The sequence below is a fragment of the Phalacrocorax carbo genome, chromosome 3 (assembly GCF_963921805.1).
Source record: "Phalacrocorax carbo chromosome 3, bPhaCar2.1, whole genome shotgun sequence".
In the NCBI taxonomy this organism is placed as follows: domain Eukaryota; kingdom Metazoa; phylum Chordata; class Aves; order Suliformes; family Phalacrocoracidae; genus Phalacrocorax; species Phalacrocorax carbo.
The window spans coordinates 56,269,370-56,294,179 of NC_087515.1; the positions used below are offsets into that span (position 1 = coordinate 56,269,370).

The window sequence follows — 24,810 nt, forward strand, 5'->3', positions numbered from 1 at the left end:
CAGAAGAAGTCAGTTTGATCTCTCTGGAATGGAAAATACAACTTTTCAATGTATATGCTTGTATGAAATATGTGTAAAACTTAGGGACCTTAAGAAAAATTCAGTAGGCGTGAACATACACATCTCTTCCTCTCTGCCCCTCTAAGACGACCAGTGCATAGTTGTAAAGCAATAAAACACAAAAATGAGATAAATGAGAGGCACTGAGCCATCAGTAATTCAAGAATGAAAATATGGAAATTATCTATCTTTAATATGAAGAGTGAAAAATTATTCTGAATGTAAGAATGTAGTTGTAGTGGTTTAACCCCAGCCAGCAGCTAAGCCCCACTCAGCCGCTCGCTCACTCCCCCCGGTGGGATGGGGGAGAAAATCAGAAGAGTCAAAGAGGAAACTCATAGGTTGAGATGAAGACAGTTTAATAGGTAAAACAAAAGCTGCGCACACAAGCAAAGCAAAACAAGGAATTCATTCGCTACTTCCCATGGGCAGGCAGGTGTTCAGCCGTCTCCAGGAAAGCAGGGCTCCATCACGCGTAACAGTTACTTGGGAAGACAAACGCCATCACTCCAAATGTCCCGCCCTGCTCCATCTTCTTCCCCCAGCCTTATACACTGAGAATGATGTCATATGGCGTGGAATATCCCTTTGGTCAGTTGGGGTCAGCTGTCCTGGCTGTGTCCCCTCCCAGCTTCTTGTGCACCCCCAGCCACTTGCTGGTGGGGTGGGGTGAGAGACAGAAAAGGCCTTGACTCTGTGCAAGCACTGCTCAGCAGTAAGTGAAACATCCCTGAATTATCAACACTGTTTTCAGCACAAATCCAAAATGTAGCCCCGTACTAGCTACTGTGAAGAAAATTAATGCGATTCCAGCCAAAACCAGCACAGTAGTAAAGTAGATTCACCAGTCTACATTAAGGAAAACCTTGCCTTAAATCTTTCAAAATGAAGTCTTTATTAATATTAAAATATGTAACTTAGGAGAAAATGTTTCCAGAAAGCAGAAAAATCTGAAAATAAGGACAATGAAAAAGAAAAATTATGTCTATTCCAATAAGTTATTACTACGTTCTTCAATTCAAATGATGAAACAAGCTCTGAAAGACACACTCTGAAGTGTCTGAAAAGATGAACATTTCCATCTGTTGGAAGAAGGAAAAAGATACTAGATTTCTGCTCTTTAAAGAGCACCAGTATGTTGAGAACAAAAAGAGAGCCACCAATTTAGTCAGATAAGTAGGACACCAAATCTCCCCCTCTTGCCCATCAATATATTCTTGCATTTCCTTGTGGTGCTCCCTCGTAATTCAGAAAGCGTGCCTGTTCAGTTCTTGGTCTCTGTTCTAAAACCTCTAATAAGAATGCCAGTTGTCATGATGGTGATTATAATGTGTTTTTCTTAACTCCTGTATAAGACCATCAACTCACTTCACATAAACTATTAAGATATTTTTGGGTGATAAAAACTTATGCCGTAGAATCAGTCTTAGATTTAATAAGCCAGGCATAAAACAAGTTTTCTCTTGATTGTTGGCTTGAAGTGTTTTAGTCCTACAGTTGGGACCAATTTTCAGATACTGTATTTGTCAGAGGAAGCTAAAGACGTCATTTTTACATGAAAAAAAGAGCTAAACAGTTTTTGACACAATAATGAGAATCAATATAAATCACTTTTTAAAAATGAGTTAATCTTTGAATGCTTTTCCTCTTTTTCATTTTAGGTTTTCAATAGTTCACTTTGGTATTTGATCAAATACGTATTAGGCAAGAAGGCTCCATACGCCTATAAATTTGCCTTCAGGTCCTTCACTTTGGATTTTAAAGACACTGAGGTTTCTGAGGATGACACTGTGTCTTCAGGTACTGTACTGGTATTGCTAATCATTTCAAAGATATCTGCCCATTCTTCTTTAGAAGGAAGCTCTAAATACTCTTCACTGATCTTGTGTTTTCTTGCCTCAGTAAGCATGGTTCATTTCTTGTGAGATGCCTAAGCCTTCTACTGTTGACAGCATGTCTGACACTCATCTCAGAATAGAAAAGATCCTTTTCTTTCTTACAGAAAGTCTGTTCATGTTTTGTTAATTTATAAAATTTATAAAATGGCCCTTTGTCTCCCTTGACTTGCATTTGTTGGTATTGGCATGCATTAACAAGCATCTACAGATGCTTTTTTTACCTGATGTACTGCAGACCATGGCTCTTGTTAAAATTTCCAAGTGAAAAGACCTTGTACATTGTTCAGGAAATGAGAGTGAAGGTAGTACCTGGATGAAGACTCAAGTTAGCACCTTCGTTGAAAGTTCAACTATTTCTTGGTAATGGGTTGGGTTTTGGTTTTTGGGTTTTTTTGTTTGTTTGTTTGTTTGGGGGATGAATATTTTGGGTTTTGTTTGCTTGCTCACTTGTTTTTTAAGCCTATTATTTGGCAAATTTATTGTGCTGGCATCCACCTCTTCTCCAGCTTTTGGTTAGGTTATGCCGGATAGCTGAAGGTACTGTGGGAGGAGCAATTGGAAGGCAAACAGATTTATTACAGGCAGGGATAATTCTCTTCCTGAAGGTTCTTTGCCTCATTTTGTATGCAGGCTGGAGGCATAAGCAGTTAGAATTAAGTTTGCCTGGCAACCAAATATATGGCTCATTTCCATTTTTAAGAGACTTATTTTGCAGTCTATGTAAGTTTTTTATCTATTAATATTAATATTTAATTTATTAATAGAAGCTTTATGTATATGGTTTCATATTACGACAGAAGAATACTTTATCTGAAAAACTGGCAGGGATGTACATCATCACCGTTTGAAGGCCATTCTTTCAGGGTGACTTAGCTTTTCCTTCTGCTATTATGAACTTACAGTATAAAGTCTTTCTCCTTAGTCAATAAAAATGATATCTTCCTTTCATTAGTCAGTTTATTTTGGAAAATTCATATAAACAAATTTCATTAAAATTTACACAAATATCTTTACTGACAAAATTATGTAATACTCTTGTTCTTTTAAAAAGTACATATACTTGTCTCTCACTCGTTAATGGGGACTTCCCACCACATCTCCTCCCATCTGAAGGTTATTCTTTTCTGAGATATCAGAGATGAAGGATCAGCCAGAATGACTGAATAACTCATTGTATTTTTCACAGAATTATGTGAGTATAATTATACTCCAAGAGTATAAGATATAAGGGTCAGCATGCTGACATTTGTAACACCACTTGAAGTTAACAGCACCTGTCACATTTTTCAAGATGACTGTGCTACTGATTTCTGTATTCCCCCAAAAAAACCTTCAATACTTGTCAGCAATAGAAGGAAAGACTTTAAATTAGATTTGAATAATTAGCATAGTTGACAGGTTATAGCAAAGACCTCGTCTATATTACTGAATTATGAGATCTACTGTGACAGAATACTTTATAGGATTTGGGGGGAGAATCAAAAAAAGTGGAATAAATATATGGAGGAGGAAAATTCTGCTTCAGTTTGATTTCCTCCAGTGTCCAATACATCTTTTTGATTTAGTTGCTTTCCAGACTTAAATTACAAAATATTCCTAACAGACTGGAAAGTGAATTGTTTCCCTTTGGCTTTCTTGACCTTGGGTATACATTTTTCCCTGCCTCATAGAGGTTGCATTGAAATAAATGCATACTTTTATTCAGGTTCCATCCCAGAACTCTAAAGAAATGGGGGCAGCTGCATTCAACAAAGCATAAATCAAGTGACGTGTCAGGAAAAAATAGGTAAATAGCAGGAAAAAACCAGGTGAGAAGTGCATTGTAGGAAGGCCTAGAAGGGCTGGCATAACCTGATTTGCCTGGCCCACATGGGCAGTGCTGCATTGTCATGTTAGTTGCTTGGATCTTGTCAAGATTTGAGTTACAACCCTTTGGAACCTAACAGTCAAGAGTTTACACCAACAGTCTAAGAGTAGATCAGTCAGTAGTCTGAGAGCAGATCAGGTCAAATCTGAGCTTTTTTTTTATATGCCAGCTCCATTTTATATTAGCATATTCATTTTGCACTGTGTGCTGAATTAATCTCAGTATTTGCTGAGGGCAAGGATATTATGATATACTGCAGTTAGCAGATGTGCCTGGTAAGGTTTCTGAGAAGTCGTCCTGAAAATGATCTAGTGACATCTGTTTTGTCTGCCAAATACCGTCCATCCCCATGGAGCAACTAGCAGAGGTGCCATAAGAAACAAGTGGAACACCATGCCATGTGAACACATGACAGAGAGATGGAAGTTTCTGAAGCTGAGTGCTTCTTCATGGCATGGATCTTCTATGGTCTTCTGGGAAAAGAGTAAAGAGACCCTGCAGAACTTTGGGCAGTTGTGAGGTGCTGAATTTACAGAGGTATGAGAAGGAAAGGAAGCGTATCAGGAGACACAGGAGATGGTCTTGACAGCTCAATACTGCTTGCCTGTTCTCTGTTGCACATTTCTTCTCTTTACCTCGTCCTGGTTTCATTAGGCCCAATAGCAAGCCAACTCATTAACTCACTGGAGGTCTGTGGCACTGATTTCCAAGCTGAGTCTCAAAACACTTGACAGTCATTTAGGCACAATTTAAAGGGTACATTTCTTTCTCATAGATAAATTCTAACTTTGAAGTTGAAAGTAGAATGCCTTTTGTGTGCAGTTCTGTTAAAACCTCCTGGTCTGAAATTTTATCTTATCTAGAAGTCAAGCTGTTAGCTCTAAGGTTCTCTTATTCTCTTATCTGCATAAACCATACTTGAGAAGTTCCTGTTCCATTCCAGAACAAGCTTCTCTTTCCTCCAGAAACACAGGTTAAAAGCAGTGATCATACAGTTGTGCTGTGTGGCTGGAGAGATTATTCTGGGCATTTGTTTCTTCTTGCACTTTGGATTTGAACTTGAGTTCCAGTAAGGGGTGAGGGAAAGGTTGCCATTATTTGGTTGAATATGTAAAGTGCTTCTCCAGTACATGCAAAATAGACCTTTTTACAAAAACAGCATTATGTTACATTGCATCCACACTGTTATGAGAAAAGCACAGCTGATTTTATGGTGAACAAAGTCTTGCTAGGCTGCTTTGAGAACTTCGGTTTTATTATTAACTGGGTATCTTCTGATTAACAAGTAAAGCATGTCACAAATTTTTGATGATTTGATTTTCAGTTGTCAAATTTGAAGCATCCACTAGTTAATATTGGTCAATTTAAAGCATTTTGCAGTAACATACTTCTGTTTATAAGACAAAATATTAAGAAGCGTTAAGTCAAAAAAATTTAAAGATCAGAGTATTTAATCTTGACTTGTATGTTACAAAGAAAAATATTTTTGTTCTTACAACATTTTATTAAAACAGTTATAACAAAAAAGAAATTAAATTTAGGAATATATAATTTCACAAAACATTCAGCATTTCCAGTTTTCAGCCTGATCTAGGGTAACTTTTGATAGTTTCCGTGAATAGAATTAATTTCTGTTTGTGACACTGCATCGAATTATAATACTTGTATATTCAGAAACAATCTAACATTTAACTAAGTGACTGTATATCCGTATATTCTTTAGCCTCACAAATGAAATGTATTATTTCTAGTGACATAGATATTTATTTCTAGTTATGGAGTCCACCTGACATCCCCAGAGGATAAACTGTTCAGTTTGTTCATAAGGCAACACCAAGCCAACACTCTTTGTGTATTCCCCTATCACCATTTCACAGCTCTGTTCTGAGGGAGTAATGGGAATAATGTGGTCTTCGTTCAGTGGCAGGTGAGCTGGAATTTGAACTCATCAGCCTGGTCTCATATAAAGGCCTCGTGGATGGGAAATGTTTGTTGGGCTAGATCTGAACTGCTACAGGTGAACAGTTCTGTAATCAATAGCAGTATACGAAAACATAAATGATGTTATAAGTGCTTGTGGCACTATGATTTTCAGCTTTTGGAAGATGCAAGCCCTTTCAGTTCCTCTGCCTTTGAATAAAATCCTCTGTAGTAGAAGAGTAAGACTTGGCTGTAATTGCTGACCACAGCTATAAATACTTAATCTCCCTCCCAAGTGAAGCTGAAGCTCAGGTTCCACAGCAGCTTAAACCAGTGTAACTGCAGGCTGTTGCAGTACTATCCCCACACTTTCCTGCAGCTCCAGCACTTACAAAAGCTTGTGGTGGGCTGATTTGCCTGCTAAGTTGGCAGAAACATAGCCCAATAATAAGAAAAAATTAGAATCATGGTATCTAAGTCAATTTTAGTCACTTATGGCGCTTAAGAGTGTGCTTATAGGCGATTCATAGTTCTCTGGATATTAGGAATGTTGTTGCTGGCAATACAAATACTGAAATACAATATAAGCCATTGATTAAATGCAGATCACATTCTGATCTTCTCAGACCTTTAAGGTGCAGCTTCACTAAATGCTATTAATAAAATCCTGTCCTTCTCCACTTCCCATCCCAGAAGTACTCCACTGCGAGCAGTTAGTTGTGCAGGTGCTAGGGAATCAGATCAGCTTGCTGATTTCACAGGAAGCTAAGCCAAGGGAAAAAAAAAACAAAACCAAAAATAATTTTTCATTCAGAAAGCTAATCTGACTCACCATGCCACTATGTATTCTCTTTATACAGTGTTCATTTTTCTGCACCTATTACAAGGTTCTTCTATGACTCATATACTTATTGGCAGTGACATACAACCTGACACTACTAAACTGCTTTCTTACCTGTCTGAAACCAAGTGCAGGTGGCACTGTCTTGCACCAGTTGGGCGCTTTCTCGGGGAAGATGTCCATTACTTGATTACTGATTAAGAAGCAATAAGAACAAGAGATGCTTAGATGACCCAGGAGTAACATTAGATGTAGTCACACATGTAGTGATGTAGTTTATATATTATTGATTCAGGTTCAGTGTTAGGGTCTCCTTACTTGTTAGGTCAGTCTGTGTAACTGTGTGTTCATGTAAAAAGTATACAACTTTTACTTTATAATATATTATTTTGCCTTATATGGGGAATGTAGGCTATGCAGCAGAGGCCGTTCTTCTGAGCTAAAACACCTGCTGAAAATAGAATTCTGCTTCCTTTTCTTGAAAACAATGATTAGTGGGGTCAAAAGACATTTTGCCACTGGGTTATTTAATTATAAAATAGACAAGCTTGTAGACGGGACAAATTCCTTTTGAAATATATGTTACTTTGGTGAATAAATGGGAGAAGATAAGAGCTAGACCCTTTTCAGGGATGCACAGTGGCAGGATGCATCTTAGAGCATGTTAAATTCCAGTTGGATATTAGGAAAATACTTTTCACCATGAGGCTAGTAAAAGAATTGGAAGAGATTTCCCAGTGAGGTTGTTGAGTCTCCATCCCTGGAGTTATTAAAAAATGGACTGGACATTTACTCAAGACCATGAGCGACCTGCTCTAAGTTGATCCTGATTTGGATGTGGGATTGGAACAGATGACCTTCAGTGGTCCCCTCTAGCCTATATTATTCTGTGATTATATGCTTCGTTTTATAAAAGTGGTTGTGCCATTCCTATTGTTGAGTTCCAATCTGTTGTCTGCTGAAGTGGGCTTGTGTAACCTTTCAGAGTCACAAAGTATTAAAGAGGCTTGCTGGGGTTTGGAAATGAGACAATAATGGCGAATGATGGTTGGGAACACAGCCACATTTAACAATATTCAATAAAAGGGATTAGACTGAAATGTGTGATCTCCTGGCTGATGACAGAGTATCTTTTCTTAAGCTAGTTTGTTTGCCTGCAATGTTGTTTACATTTTTCAAGCAGATTTCTGTTGTTTCTTCTTGCGATTCTGTGATTCTCCTGTTGGTTTGTTGGTACTTCCTTTTGGAGCACTGTTTCCTTCCGCTTGTGCTGTCTCACTGCTCTTGTTCTGTACCTGTGCAGTTCCAAACTGGCCCCCTGGCTCTGCCTCCTTGTAGTGCTGCTCTCCACACCCTGCCCCTAAACGCTGGTGCTGATGGCTCCCACAATGCTAATTCTAGGCAAGGGTGCCTTCAAAGAGCTCATTACTAACCTGTCAGAACCTACTAATTTCTGTTCCAATCCAAAACTCCTTGGTAACCAAAAGTCACAGTCAGGTAAATGAACTCTTGCTTTATCATAGGTCTTATCTTTATTCCACGGCTCCTCAGCGAAGGTTGAATACAATGTTTTGAACAACATTAGTGTTTAAATTATTACTTAATAAAATAATTGGACTGAGAGACAGAAGCACTTCAAATCTTGTGAAGCTCTTTTAAGTGTATTCAAAGTCAGGCTTTAATGTATGAAATCTGGTTGATTCATGTTTGCAGGGATATTTTGAAATTACATTAGGAGACTTGATTTTTAAAAATGCACTGCAATAGCTGCCCATAAAGAGAATTAAGAACTCAATTATTTGGTAATTGGAATTAGCATAGTAGTTGCATTCTGACTTTGTGTAGTCACACAGTATATTTTGTCTAATGTTATCATGATAAGAGCAAAATTTTAAGAGTGATATTTTTGTCATAAATGGAAGTTTTATGCAGAAGCCACTCTGTTTCTGGAATATAGTGCTCTCGTCATTTTGTGTTTGTTTGGTTTTTTTCTTTTTAACTTCATCGCAAGCAGCTACAGGACTTCCAGTTTTATTGGTGTTGCTCATTCTCCTCCCCTTCTTTCAGAGAGTTGTGAGAAGAATTCCCTTAGTAGTTGGCAGAACCGAACTCCCACTTCTGAAGAAGAAGCAGCAGCTCTTAAAATTCAAGCCATCTGGAGAGGCACTTATGTTCGTAAAGTACTGAACAGCAGAAAACCAGGTGTGTCCTTTAAAAATGTCTTTTAAAAAATGTCTCATACTTCACCTTATTCAAATATTTACTGTAAAGACTTTGTTACAAATTAATATCTACTTAAATGAACTGAAATGCAATAGAACCTTATAGTTGAATTTCTGATCTCTTACAAAACTAAGAATAGTGCTCAACCTAACCACTCAATTAGCACATACGGTACTAAAAAGTAGAGGAAGGACACCCCCCTAGATTTTCATAGATATTAAACCAAAATGTACATTAATGTAGATTTAGCTCAGAGCTGGGCTACATGAGGGTTTTTTTCTGCAAGGTAAGGGAAATCCATATGAGAACCTAAGCATCGTAATGGATAATCAGTAGAACACGTCATCAAAGGCCGATTCTGTGCTCAAAAGATAATGTGCTGATACTACAATTTGTTCTTATGTATATGAATAGAGGAATCTTACATAGCAGTTGGAGACTTGTGTTACATTTCTTACTCAGCAATTCTATTATCTCAGCTGGAATATTGTGTCCTAGTGTGGTGTCTGCAGTCCAAGAAGTAGGTAACAACTGAGAAATTCTGGGTAGAATTATAAGGATCAGGACTAAAGATGGGCCCATGCTTGCAGGCTGTTAGTTTGTGATTTAAGAAAGACAAGATTAAGAATGATTTCACGATAATCAGTAAGTACCCATATGAGAAAAGGAATTTGATAGCAACAAGATCTTTCGTCTGAGACCCAAAGGGTTAACAAGAAGGTCTTTAGTCTGAGATTCAGAGATTGTGAGTTGAATGCAGACGTATTCAAACTAGAAAAAGTGGCATTTATTTTTAAAAGGGTAAGTTATTTATTGGAATAAGCCAAGATTTCTGTTGTACTAATGAAGACTAAAATCAAACAGATACTCATCAAATTCAAAAAGGATTAGTAATTTACAAAGGATGAAATAGCAATTAATATGTTAACAGGACTGTTACACAGAAAGTTAGATCACAATGATTCCTTGTAGCCTCAGTATATGAATGCCTGAGGATCGTGGTAAAGAAAACTGCTCTGTTGTGAGATATACATTTCCTTTTTAGTAAGTCACCCCCATTCTGCTGGAAGCACCGTCTTGAATTACTAGTGTTGCTAGGGTTCTTTTGACTACATATTTTCCTGCACCAGATGATCTCTTCAAGCTATCTTTTGTACCTTCATCTCCTCATCAGTAAATTGGGTGCTGCCGCTCTCCAAAACTATCACCTGTAGTCCAGTCTTGCTTAAGCTTTCTTACTAAGTTGTCTAGTACCCTTCTATTTTTGTTTATGAAGTGCCATGTAAATTAGGAATTTCCGTAAGCTTTCACTAGTCTTATTAATTCCTACAAATCCTAGAGCCCAGAAGTTGTTCTTTTGAAGCTTAGATTTTAGATTTTTGTCATTTGAGTGCTATGTGAGTATCCCAACTCATTTCTTCTGTTGCCTCTAATATCTTTATAAACTTCTGATTTACCAATACTCTGTTACCCTTAATTCTGATATTATTTTTACAGTGCTTTACTGTGGTTTTTTTTTAGTCATACTATTCTTCTCCTCCTTTCCCCCATTATCTATAATTTTTTCTCTTACTTGTCATTACAGTAAAGTGTTATTACTCCCCCCTCTTTTTTTTTTTTAGGTTTCCCCCTCCATTTCTCTCACTAATTGTTTATGCAATAAAGAAGGATTTCACCTAACTTTAATCTTGAAAAGTTAAACAACAGGTCTAAACTAGTTGCCTCTTCTTCATCTGTTTTCTGTGGATAGAAGTAGACACCTTGAGATGACAACACATCCTGTCATCTGAGAGGTATCAAACGAGGGTGAGATTAATTACCCGCTGGAGCTGCCCGATTCTTTTCTTTTTAGCTACACAGGTTGCCTAGGCATATACCTACCCCTTCATGGTGTCTGCAGATAAAAGCTGCGAGGAGCTAAAGAGTGTATTCTCGAGGGCAGAGATCACCTCATATCACTACAACATGTTACAATAAAAAAACTGTAAATCAGAGAAAATATTGATGACATCATTTTTGCAGTTGGAAGAGTGCTGATAAGTACAAAGGTGATGATGAAGAGAATTTCTTCTGTCAAAGAAGAAATTAGTTTTCAGCTCAGCGTGACTTCTGTAAAATTCCAAATAAAAACTAGTGATTCATAGACAATTTACTTGTGTGAGTGGCATTTTTCACAAGTATTTGGCAGGTGTATATTTAGAACAATATGAAAGATGTTATAATTTCTAACTTATTTTATCATTTTCAGGTACAAAAGAAAACACTAATGTCAAAGAAACCTTGCAAAAATTGTGGACTGCAATTGAGTTAAATTTTGAACAGTGTGCTGTAATGCTGTTAAGGTAATCATGTAATAAATTAAATTATTGTATTGCAGACAGTACCATAGAATTGCCGTAAATTGCTAGTTCACATAATAAATACAGTAAGAGCATTACTAGTTTTAAAATTACAAAACTGTGGGAAGGGATGAGATGTTTTTAGCGAAGATATGCTATGCTTTATTCTGTGTACCCTCCATGAGTAAAACTATAGCAAATCTAATTTTTACGTATATGTGTTACAGGGTTTTTCCTGCAGCTTGAGCTAGAATATTACCTCTGTCCTGTACATAATTTGCCTGTAGGCTGTTTCATAAGTATAAATCTGATACCGATTCCTTAGTTAAACAGCTAACCAGTTGATTTAAAGAAGCATTTTGATTCATGCTATCTGTTAAGGAATCCTGGCTGACATTAGGAAGGAGGTAGCTATACCATTTAATTGTACCACAGTTTATATCATCAGAGGATTTGTTTGTAGCACTTGATTGAAGGAAAGTAGGTATTTCTAGGTAGATGCTTTCTCAGGTATTTAATTACAGCTTTTGCAAAGATAGCTACTCTAATTTCAACTGTTCCTTCAGTCGTCGGCAAGCGCGACACTCTTTGAGGATAGCATATTTTCATTAAGTCCTTCAAAAATCTCTCTGCAAGTTTTCACACAACTGATCTAGCTGTAGATCTGTTCTGCCGGGCGTAAGGAGTAAGAACTGGCAATAATTACTGGCTGGGGTATAAACTGTCAATCCTTATAACCAGCAATTTGAGGAACGCTCCTATGGGGTATAGTTTTATTTAACTGTTTAGTGTTTCTAACTCGGTAAAAGCTTCGTATGTTGATGGAATCAGGACTGTGCAACCACAGCCTTATTTCAAATATTAGACCTCAGTTTCATATTTGCAGCACTTCTAAATCAGCAAAGATCAGATGCAGTTTTTAGTCTACCTTCAGACTTTTAAAACTTATGGGACTGATTTTTAGGATTGTCTCAGGGGATACATTTGAGGGTTAAAATCATGCAAATGTGATTTTCTTTAATTTTTTTTAAAAGCTGACAGACTTGCATTTAATATAACAAGCTAGCACCTTGACCAATAAAGTTACAAGCAGAAATTTTGGAAGTTTGGTATTAGGATCAAAGTTTTCCCCTTCTCTATCCCCAGATTTACTGGAGGCCAGAAGCCGTACCATCTTAGAACACAAACACCAGTTTAAAATGCCCTAAAACATCTCAGTTTTTGTAAGGGTTGCCACCCGTTTCTCATCATACATCCCATGTATGCCCATCTGTGTCTGTCCCTACTATCATTTTCAATGAATTAAAAATTTGAGATTTCTGAGAAGCACTTTCTGTCTGTGTGCGTGCTGTTTATCAGTGGTGGAAGGAACCTTTTCAAAGCTTCATGGACTAAGATTTCAAACTGTTCTGCTTTAAATTACTTCTGGCAATATTTGGATCCACTCTGGGACTCACCTAAATTAAATGTTAAGGTCAGCTATTATCATTGCTAAAAACATGAATGTGGAGATTGTTTCTGTAATTCTGATTACTCTATAGGAATAACAGAACATCAGAGTAGCACTGTCCAAATTTCTTGGATAAAATTTTTGCAGCTGAACAACTTGAATACATTCATATTTGACACAGAAAAGTAGACAGCTATCACCGAAAATGGATATTGTGAGGTTTCTTTAGATTATTCCCTTTATGTAAACCATATAAACCAAACTTTGAATTAGAGCATTTAAAAGATAGCAAAAAATATATATTGTTTACTTACTGCAGAAAGGAGGTAGTTAAAGAATAATGCAAGACAGGAGTGGCAGGAAGAAGGATATCCTTTCCTTCACCTCTATAAAGACATGTTTTCACTCAAAATTTCCAGAGAAAATCACTGGAAGGAGCTGAAGGATGGAGCGAGACCAGTTACCTTTCTTCTGCCCTTCACCCAACAACCTGTTCACATAACAGTGAATTTTGTGTGCTGGTCTTCACATTGCTTTGTCCAGAGAAACATTCATTTTGCATATGATAAATAAAAATTCATAGTGGCAGTTAGGTGCCAGTGACTTAATGCCAGTTAGCTCTAATTTCTGAGAACTTCATAACACCTGTGAGCTTATTTGCCTTACAAATAACTTCTGAATTTATGGTCTTAGGTTCCTTCCTGTGTGAAAGGAATGTCTTTCATTTCAAATTTATTTGGTTTTGCTTTTATTCCATTCTTGTTCAAAAAAGTTTTAAAAGGAAATAAAAGGGGGTTTAATCTCCGAATTATGCCACAGCTTTAAGATGACAGCTTAATATAAAGAAATTAAAGTTATGCTAACTGATATTTATTTTTAAATAATTTTTTTTTGTAGAAGCCATAACATTTAGGGCTATTAGAAGCAGTTGTACTCATGGATAGACATACTGATAGAAATATTTGTATGTAAGTATTGGCCATTATGGGCCATTAGCTCTAAATGGGCTGAGCCCTATCTGATTTACTTTTTGGGGGAGTGAGCAGCTACTAAAGAAACATTAATAACACATTTTATATCATTGTTTTACATTTATGCAGGAAGCAGTGTGCGTCATGATTAGCATAAGTTAAAGTCAAGATACATGTGCCCTCCTGATTAGATTTCTGTTTTCTGCTTTCCAGAGAAATGTTTAAAAGCAACTGTAAATCAATGGAAAAGTTTCCTTGTTATGAAGATGAATCATGTAAGATCTCTTTCGCTGACTATGCTGTAGTGTATGCCGATCAGCCACCAAACGTGTGGTTCGTGGTTTTTAGGTGAGTTTCATACAGCCCTATATAACTCCTATGGGGAGGTAGTATTGATGCACTGTTGTTTTTCACTAAACTGCTTTAAAAATGTAATTTTACATAAGTCTACTTCCCTTAAATTCTAATGTATAATTTTCCTTCATGTTACACAAATCATATTATTTGTGAAAATAATTTTAATATAATTTTGATTTAATTTTTTTTTTAGAGAAATATTTCTTGTTCCAGAAGACATGCTTATAGTGCCAAAGGTGTATACCACTATCCCTTCCTGTAGACTTCATGTTGTTGATAATGACACACTGGAGGAAATGCCACATGTCTTTTTCAAAGTGGCACCTCGTATTTATCCCAAAAATAAGGTAAATGCAAAGAGCTGTTGTGAAAAATATTATTTTTAAAATAATAACAATTGCCAAAATCCTGTAGGTATTTTCAGCTATGTCATAATGTTCTACCTAGAAGTGTGCCCTTATTTCTTAGCAAGTCTGAACACAGACTATCACTGATGTGATTCTATGCTAAACCTTTTGCAGTGGAGGAATACCCTCAATTTTCTTTGATATTTTTTGCTATCACTAAATGGAGGAATATCATCCAGTTTCCCTGTGCTGTGCTACTCAGTGGCAATACGGTTGGTTGCTGCTGATGCTTTCTATCTGACAGAACAACCTTCAAGAGTCAGGGATCAAACTAAGAATGAGGTTTGAATAGCCTTTTGTAAGCCCTGCTTACAATAATTAAATTAACATGCATCTTCATGTTGTAATGGTAGTTGCAGCATTGATGCCAAATACAGCTTTAGATACGGTCCCCCTCAAAGCCTGTAAGTTACCTCAGAAGCATTAGTGTAAATTGCTTCTAAAAAAATAACTATATTGTTAAATAATTATCACAGTTTCCCCTCCTCCTTCCTTTTTACCTTTAGGCTAAAGAAGGCAGTTTGCTCAGTCTTTCCTTGCGAGTTTCATGTTCTACACTCCTGATTACTCTGTCCTCTGGACTCTTTCCAATTGCTGTTGTTTTCTTCTTGTTTGTCATGCACAACACTGAGCACAGTAAACTTTGCACCGAGGATTAATTTGTGACCATACAAATGATGAGTAAGGAATGATTAGTTTACACGTCTTTTGGGCTTTACCTCTGCTTATGTATCTAACTGTGACGCTTGCCCTGTTTTGCAACAGCATTTTTAACTCAGGTACTTCCATAACCCTAGGTGCTTTCCTGAAGAACTGAGTCCTGCAGTTTATTATTCTCATACTAAATATAGTGTATTTCACTACTGATTTTAATGCTGGTTTTTTTCAGGCCATTTCCCTAGTTTAAAATAATCTTGCATTCTTATTTTCTCTTCCTCTAAAGTTGCAATGCTTCTTAGTTTGTGGTATCAGCTAATTAAACATATATGTTCTCCATTCCACCATCCACATTACTAATAAAAACACTGAATGGAATCAGGTTCAGGTTAGATCTTTGAAATCTCACTGATTGCATCCTGCTCTTCTAAAAGGAGCCATGCATGTGTGCTTTCTCGCTGTGATTGTCCAACAGCCACCCTAGTTTCTTCATTATGACAGTATTTCCTTAGGCGTAGAAGAATGATTGAAGAGACAGTGTCAGGTGTCTCCTTCACACCCATAGGAGATACAGTGTCAGGTGTCTCCTTCATTCCCGTAGTGCGCTTTCCTGTAGAAGGAAGCTTGATTGGTTCGATAGGACTTGGGTTTTGCAGTCTTTGCTATGTTGAGGGAGTTGCAAGAAGTTAATTTTATTAGTTATTTTGAGAAGTTTTCAACCATGGGAGTTCTGCTGACTGATAATTTTCTAGACACCTTTGTCCATCTAAAAAAATTACAACACTGAAGTTCTGTAGTTTTCCTGTACCTTACTTGTCCTCCATCAGTAATCAAACATAATTTAAAGTTTTGTGATTGTTTTAACCTGTTATTTAACCTTTAGACAGTTCAGAAGTTCATCAGACCGAACTAATCCAAAACCTTAATTTATCTGTATAATTATTTACTACTACTTTTCCTATTCTGGCCTGCCTCTTACCTCTTTCTTTCTTTCTTTCTTTCTTTCTTTATTTGTTTGTTTGTTTGTTTGTTTGTTTGTTTGTTTTTTTCTTATTCTTTATTTTAATTACCCCCTGTTATTAACTATTCTAGCCACATGTTCACAGCTGACTTTTTAATGAAGAGAGGTTTACATTTTAGCCTTCTCAGTCTCATCTGTCAACAAAAAGGAATTGATGTCAGTTACAGTCTGACACTAGGAGTAGTTTTCTTGTCTTCTGTAACTTTACTTCCAATTTCATCACACTTTTTTTTTCACTTAAATGAACTTGCCTTATCTGGTGTTTATAGTGAATATTAGCTGAATGTGACATATAAAGACTGCGACTGCTAGAGGAATATGCTTCAAAAAAGAAGGGTTGCAGACAAGCTCTTCAAGCTCTCAAAACTAATGTGGGATCCTCAGAGATCAGGTGTGGATTGCACCAAGCAGGAAAATTTAGTTGGAATCTGACAGTGGCAAGTGACAGGATGCAAAAGAAATCTCAGTGGTAAACACTACTCTACTGCTTTTCAAGAAAGTGATGGGCTGTTGAAAGAACAATTACAACTTCAGATTTATTTCAGATCTCATCTCAGCATTTGTCCTGCTTAGCAGGATACAACTGTCTAGTTCTGTCTTGTAAGCCAGGTTTTCAGTTTCCCTGATTTTACTAATTCTTTCTCAGACCTCCTCCCATTTAACCTATCATTCTTGAGGAAAGATGTCCAAAATTGTACACAATATTTCAGATAAAATCTTTCCAATACTTTGTGCAGTACAGTGGGTTTAATGCTGGAAATACTTGTTTTGCTGTGCACTACTCCACCTGGTGTGTTCCATAATTTATTTTGTTTTCATGGGTACAATATGAAAGCCTCAGTGATTCTGTCATTAACTAATGAAAATGGTGCTTTTTATTTAATTCCTGTCATTCCTTATTGGAGTCCCCACTTAAAGCAGACATTTTTGTTATTATTCTCTAAACTCATGACTTACATTTTATAATATTAAATGTGGATAACATCAGTAATGAGTGGTTTTGATTTAAGAGTATTGTGCAGTTATGCTGTATTTTTCAACTTGTTCTTATTACGTTTCTTAATCACTGCTACTGAGTTTCTCAGTAAGAATATAACGTTATAGTGTAGGATTTAGCTTGTTTCTTTGTAAATGGTTCTTTAATGTTTCAGTGGACATGGAAAAGCTATTGAAAGTTCTACTGATGTTTTGACAAGATGTTATGCAATTATTACGAAACACAGAATACAGCGGTATTATTTTAATCTGACTGTTACCTTTCTTTTTAACAGTATTTTGTAAAAAATAGTCAATGATGTAATACATCAAGCAAGAAATTATACAGTATGCCAGAATTCCTAAATGTCACTATTATAACAGAAAAAAGTCTTTTTTCTTTTTTTTTAAATAAACCTTCCAGGTAGTTGTTCTGCTTCAAAATAATGTATCAGCAATTTACAATAGAGCTAAAAAGAAATCCTGTCAACAGATGTTACTATTCTTCTGCAGAAACACTCCTGGAACACATTAAAGTTCATTTGAGAGTGATTGACAATACGGATAAAATGCATGTGCTAGCAGTAATGTCTGTCATCTTTCTGTAGATATTACAATCTAGATAGAAATTAGCTACTTGCTTTGCATTATTTGGATTTTTTTTTGCACTAAATTTTATTTTTCCATGGCAATTTTTTCTATTGCTGGATACAGTTGGGTTTTTTGTGTGTTTGCTTACTTTTTAAATTCTACTCTTTTCATTGTTCACAAGTCTTTTGATCCGATTGTAGAAAATGATAGAGATAAGCATTCCTCAAGCTTCAGCTGACCAATGAAATAAGAGGTTAAGGCAGTGTCACTAACATTGTATTTAGTCTAGAAAATAGAAGTCTATTTGAGCAAAGACACTGATCAGTTATTTGTCTTGACTAGTCACAGAAGGACATAAGGAAATCATCTTACTTTACCAGAAAGTTAGCTTAGGTGGTATATTAGAAAACAACCCTTTCTGATTCTAGAGATAGCAAATTGTAACAAGATATCTCCGTAGGTGATGAAACCTCTCAAAGGTTTTTAAAAAAGAGACATAAATCCGATAGGGTTGCCTAGATCTATTTGCTTATTTCTCAGTATTGGCTGATGATTACTCTGTCTTCCTACCAGCTGCAAAATTCAGTTATTGTGCTTTCCCATTGCATATAGTATTCAGACAGTGACCAAACATTTTTTTAATCATAAGTCCAAGCTTTCTGCATATTTATAGTGAACATAAAGATTGTAGAACCTTGTCTTTATAAATAGGTCTACAACAGTGTTTTCCTCAGGCGCACCATGCTGTCAGAAGGCACTTGAATATCTGGCTAAATCCTTCTCAGTTTCCAAGTGTACTTGTTAGGAATAGGGGAGACTTTAACTATATGCTTAGGTAGGTATTTAAATAAGTGAGTTCTCCTGAATCAAAGGTCTGAATGTTTGCTGTTACCTTGTAGTGATTAAAGGGTGTGAAGTGCCTTACAGTTACAATTGCATAAATTGGAATCATGAATAATTTATTTTACTTTCATTCTAAATATTCAGTAATCCTGAAGCCGTAACCCTGCATTATTGGATAGTCCTGAACTCACAACCCTATTTATTATAAGAATTTTTTAACAAAGCTTTTTAACTGGTAAATACTGATTTCTTTTAACTGAAATTTAGCAGAAGACTGCCAAGAGAGAAAACATTTCAAAGAATTTTCATCGGGACTATTTCTTGGGTAGAACATGTAATTTTAATGTTTGAAATAGCAAGTTGCTAGGGCTAGTTTGGAGAACTGGAAGAAGGGACTTAACATTACAGTTGGCCATTGCACCCATTGTGCCTTTTTCCTGCCCCTGCCTTTCAAGTAATCACATTCATATTGCCTTCTTTTTTCAAATACAAAATAAAACCAGATTTTGAAACCTTTTAAATTATATTCTGGCTTCCCATATTCCTCTTCTCAGGATTCATAAAGAGCAGATAAATCTGCATCAGACTTATTAATTGTGTTGCATTATTAATTAATTTTAATTTTATTTTTCTAACACTAGAAATATTTATCTTCAAACAACATCTTCGTAAAAATAAGATTAATAACCTGACATTTAATGCTATACTTGCAATGGCATTATTAAAAGTAGGGCCAATATTAATCTAACCTCAGATTTGAAGATGGAATTAATCTGATCTCTGAATTTCCATGCAGCAAATTGCATTCAGCTATAATTTCACACTGCCTGCAGCATGAAGGGACATTTTAAAATCTCTGGTTTATCAGTGAATGCAGTTATTTTCATGTATATATTTTATCTTTATCTAATTTTGCTTTCATATGTGTGCTGACAGCTAGCTTTTGCTAAATGTCTTGTGGGTGAATTGCCAAAGTATTAGTTTCCTTATCTTCAGCTGCGGTCACCTCTGGAGTTAAAAGCATCTATAATCTCAAAATGGTTGCACAGTTTTCAAATATATCAACACTTTACAATGCATATCTTTCTTATACCTGGCATACAGGCCATAGCAGAGTATAGGTTTAATGTGATTGTCTCAGAGTTTGGAGCGAAGGTTCTTGATTTATGCAGTCTTTGACTCTTTCTTCATTATATCTACTACTACTACTATCACCACCAACACCACATACAGTTTGGTAAGATATCAAGAGAGAAAAATTATTTTGTACCAAATGAAAACTTTGTTTGATACTATTGGTTTTACAAGAAAAGGAATGGTAATATTACAGAACCCGGAGGTGTATAGATGTGTTTTAACCGGGAGCTATTTGTGTAGTAGTATGATATACAAAGCAAGAAAATACACTGAATAAATACGTTTTACTGAACTTTAGTCATATTATAAGAAGACTTTTCAGAATAAAGTACCGCATATGCTTAAATAAAACAGAACTCATTAATACTTGTTAAATTAGACTTTATTAAACAACTTAGAGTCATCTGGTTAGAGTCATCATTTGGTTAGAAAGGGACCTCAGGAGTTTGACTGTACCTGTCCCTAAAAGTAAGGCCAACTTTGAAGTTAGATGAGATTGGATTTGACTTGTTATGTAACTTTCTGCCAAATACAAATTCCTGTAATAAGAGATGCTTCAGAAGTTAGACTATAATAGAACTATAAGATTCTTGCTTATGAAGAACATCTTACTATATTAATAAGTATAGCACGGACAAAAAATGTGTTGTGTGTAGTCACAGAGTGCATTTTGAGTAGTGTTATTTCCAGGTAAAAATGACTCATTTTCTCCTTTCAGAAAGGATACACATTTATGGCTGAAGCACATACTGGTGACCTTCCTGTGGCAGCTGGAAGATGGAGGCTCCGGCTCATCGGTTCTCATAGTCCACTCCCATTCCTCTCTCGTGAGGCTGTAAATAATGTCTTTTCTACTAAAGAAATTAGAGAGTATTACATACCCAATGACAGGCATGTAATGTTCAGGTAAATACTGAGAGGGGAATGATTAAATTCTCCTTTTTATATGGGCCATACCCCACAGAAAAGTATGTTCTTTGCTCTTTCTTAAAAGGGGAAATTATTAAAGCAAATATCTGAATTTTAGGGATTGTCAGTGTACAATACCAAATTTAACATTTCATTTTTGACAGTGTTATTTTTTGAAGTATTGCCACTGCTTAATGAAGAACAGCTATGAATTACACAGACTGTAACTTTAAAATCCTAATAACGGTATTTTGCATTTCTGTAGGCTCAGTCTTGAAATCTTACCCATAAATCAATTACTGAAATTCCATAATACTTTTGGGGATTAAATATGTATTAAAACTGAAATTTTTCAGGTGAGGAGGAGACATAAAGTTTGATATATTCTTTCAGCTATTCAGATGAAGTTTTAAATAAAATCCAGAAATACAACAATTTTTTTTCTGATATATCAGACTGATTTCCGTCTTGCAGTGTCGGCAGAGCAATTTATATACATTTTATTCTAGTATGCAGCTTCTTTTAGGACAACATATTTAATAAAAAACATGATGATTTAATTTTTATTAATATTTTTTAATTTAATAAAGTCAGTTTATTCTAGCTGAGTTTGAGTTCAAAACTGACCCTGACTAAATTCCCGTGCGTAAGTTTTTAGACAAAGGACTACACACTGCACTAAAAGAGGCCCCATGTGTAGAGCTGATTACATGTATATATTTTGAAGGTTAATTCTACAACATTTTGCCTTGATTCCTGACAACTTGTATCAATATTTCAAATCAATGTATTATTCTTGGAATAGAGGTCTATTTAAGAAGAGGAAACAAATTCAATAAAAATGAGAAAACATGTAATGGAAATATAGCAATTGCAGCCAAATTCTGAAAACTCTCTCTTCCTTGATGAGTTCTTTTTCTTCTTTCCCCTTTGTTGTCAACAATCTTTAAAAAATTCAGTTTTAAAATACTTGTACATTTTTTACTCCCACTGTACTGAATTCAGGGGAGCAGTCGTGGTGTTTGCTTTCTTTCTGAGACCGGTCTAATGGCTTGAATTTATGGACAAAAAGCAAGTAATAGATGAAGTTATGAGTCACAACAAAAATATTTAAATTTCATCGTAAGACTCGAATTCTACAATCTTTTAATTCCACGGGCTTTTAAGTTGACCAGAGTAGCAGCTGTTATCAAATGAGATAGCTCTGCCCTTTTGAAAGCAAATCTTTCTCTTTGTCCCTTTTGCTTGGTTACTTTTTAATTGAAACAGTTCCCACGTCTGGCTAACCGTGTTTTTCAACAAATACTAGCACTGCAGTAGTGAAAAGGCTTACCTGGACATTTGTTAAGGCAGTGAAAAAAAGAAATGGCAAGACCACCCCTTTTTTTGCAGCAGCAGCACTTATTTTGATCGCAGATTGACTGCAATTGAATACAAACTCAATTTTAAGTGTTCACTTCCAGGTCAGCACGACGTTTACGTTCTTGCAGAAAACGAATGATCTGGTATAGTTGGTTATATTTCTATAATTTTTTTCTTCCTCTTTAGGTATTCAGTAAAAGTCACAGCATCCCATATTGCTACAGTGCAGGTACAAACCTCTAAATCAGATGTATTCATTAAACTGGAAGTCCTAGATAATGAGGAAGAAATTGTGAGTGTCACTGGAAAGGGCCATGCAGTCATCCCTGCTTTTAAATTCTTGAGTAATGAAACGCTTTTGAGTTCTCACTGTAAGTATTGTATTCTGTATTTGATAATTTTATTCACTGAGGGATATACAGTAACTTTAGGTAATCACAGAAAATATTTTTTTCCTAATTTTTCCATTATTTCTATAATTGCTTTATGATTAAGTGAAATAAGCTACGTTTTCAGCAATGAGCAGGAGTCCTTGATCCTCAGCAATGAGAAAAGGGACTGAAAGGATTGATTGAAATAAGGTGAACAGCCTTATTTTCTTCCTCTGCCTTTTAGTCTTGTTTTTTAACTGTATTGGGTCTGGCTGAGATGGAGTTCATTTTCCCCATAGCAGCCCTCATAATGCTGTGCTTTGTACTGGTAGCTTAAAGGTGTTGATTACACACCAACGTTTCAGCTACTGCTGAGCAGTGCTCACACAGCGTCAAGGCCATCTCTCCAACATCTCCCCCCTCACCCAGTAGGCTGGGGATGGGCAAGATCTTGGGAGAGGGCACAGCCAGGACAGCTGACCGAGACTGACCAAAGGGATATTCCATACCATATGATGTCTTCTCAGCAATAGAAGCTAAGGGAAAGGTGGGGGGCCATTCATTATTACAGCCTTTGTCTTCTGGAGCAACCGCTATGTGTACTGAAGCCACTTCCCAGGAAGCAGCTGGACTTTGCCCACTGATGGGAAGTAGATAATAAATCTTTTGTTTTCCTTTGCTTCCGTGCATGGCCTTTGCTTTGGCTCTGTTAAATTGACTTTATCTTGACCCATGAGGCTTTCTCCCATCTTATTTTCTCCCTCCACTGTCCTGCTGAGGAGGAGAGTGATAGAGAGGCTTGGTGAGCACCTGGTGTCCAGCCAAGGTCAACCAACCACAGTAACTGACTAAAGAGTTGTGTGGATAACTGAAGTAGCTTCTCAGTTCTGAAAATTTTATGCATATGGTTTTCCTTCAGAATTAAAATATGTTTTATTTTCAAGATCTTGCCTTTATTTTTTTTTATTTTAAAGTTAAAAAAATTTTGGCTGTTAAGAAACTGATGCCCAGATCATAGGACATGGTAGATAATTTACAGATTACACTGAGCCTTAGGGTTGAAATGCACCATCCTGAGGATCACTCCTTTTAGTAGAAGCACACATTTTATTGACTTCTCATCCATCATACGAGCCCCAGAGTACAAGCCACTGAAAAGAGTTTGGCTTCATTTTCTTTATCTCCCTGCCCCTTTATTTATATGCTGCCAGGCTTGAGCACACAGTAGATTCAAAGTGCTAGTTTGCCTTGTTTCCCTGTTTTCTATATACTTCACTTCTTCACAGAATCACAGAATGGCAGGGGTTGGAAGGGACCTCTGAGATCATCTTATCCAACCCCCCTGCTTGAGCAGGGACACCCAGAGCAGGGGGCACAGGGGCGCATCCAGGCGGGTTTTGAATGTCTCCAGGGAAGGAAACTCTTAATCAAGCTATTTCCATTTTATTCGTAAGATCATATGCTATTTTGAATTTTTCATTAGATCTATGGGTTTCATTTTGAAAATGTATATTCTTCATAAGCATTACAAGTTTGCTTAAATAAAGCAGCTTTTTATAAGGCAACCAGTCAGCTACTGTACTCTCCATGGACACCACTATACATCAATGTTTTAAGATATTAGAGTCTTCAGTCCTTTTATGAAGACTTTAAAACAATAAATCTTCTGTAAATCAATCAGTTTCTACCTGTTTGAGCATATTCAGAACCTGAGGCAAAAAAAAATTGTTCAAATACTGGATTATTGCTTCGCCGAAGCCCAAAATAGCATCGTATTTCATGCGCTCACCTCCACTATTTTTGAACTGTGTAGTTTTCTAACATGGTCCTTTAGAAAAATGTTTTATCTAAATTTCCAGTGCTGTGTGGGAAAAATAACTAATCTAATCATGTTTATGAAACACTTTGATTTCTATCTCAACTGCACCTTGTTATTACCAGAAATGTAAAATTAGATACTATGGCGATCAGGTTCTTAAAGTGTAATTCATCAGTTGACAATGATGTGGTTTTAAAGGAAGTCATGGAGAAACTCTCATGATTCTGTGACTGAGTTGCTAAGATAATCAGTAGCTGTTTTTGGTTTCTGGTTTTGGAATGTGGGAATGGATTAGAAAACTTAATAGTAGAGTGGTAGAAATAGAAGCAGGAAAGCAGGAGAGCTCAGGAAAGCTTCCCTTAATGGGTAAGCATCAGAAATACTTGAAATAAATTGCCAAGTTACCATCAGTAAAGCGAAGAAGAAACTTTATTTCAGGAAACCAGCTTGGTGGCAAAGACCATAGTCTGAAGACTGAAATAAGTTAAAAAGAACAGTCAGGTAAAAGAGAAGATAAATGGGTTCTAACAGATGCTGGAAGGGAGAGAATGGGACAGAATAACTAAGAGGGACATTTTGTCTTTGCCAGACTAGCACGGGACATAGGTGAGAACTTTTTAAAATAGCCTCAGGAATCAAGACACAAACACATTCTCTTATGTGCTGTGATACAAAAATTTCTGCTAATTTAAAATTATTTAATCCATTGTGAATTGTTCAGTGAAATCTCTGTTATATTAACCTGATTGAAAATAGGAAGATTGTCATATCATCTTCCTGGTCAGCAGTGGA

The 24,810-nt window shown here is 36.2% G+C and overlaps 1 protein-coding gene across 1 annotated transcript in view; it reads left to right on the forward strand.

Moving 5' to 3' along the window:
* The window catches only part of ADGB (androglobin), a 129,693-nt gene that overhangs the window by 76,775 nt on the left and 28,108 nt on the right, over window positions 1–24,810 (forward strand). Inside the window, exons 21-27 of the mRNA XM_064446993.1 lie at window positions 1,722–1,860; window positions 8,654–8,788; window positions 11,058–11,151; window positions 13,783–13,917; window positions 14,120–14,273; window positions 20,276–20,463; window positions 22,015–22,199. Coding sequence (XP_064303063.1) covers window positions 1,722–1,860; window positions 8,654–8,788; window positions 11,058–11,151; window positions 13,783–13,917; window positions 14,120–14,273; window positions 20,276–20,463; window positions 22,015–22,199 — 1,030 coding nt within the window. The remainder of the gene's footprint in view (window positions 1–1,721; window positions 1,861–8,653; window positions 8,789–11,057; window positions 11,152–13,782; window positions 13,918–14,119; window positions 14,274–20,275; window positions 20,464–22,014; window positions 22,200–24,810) is intronic.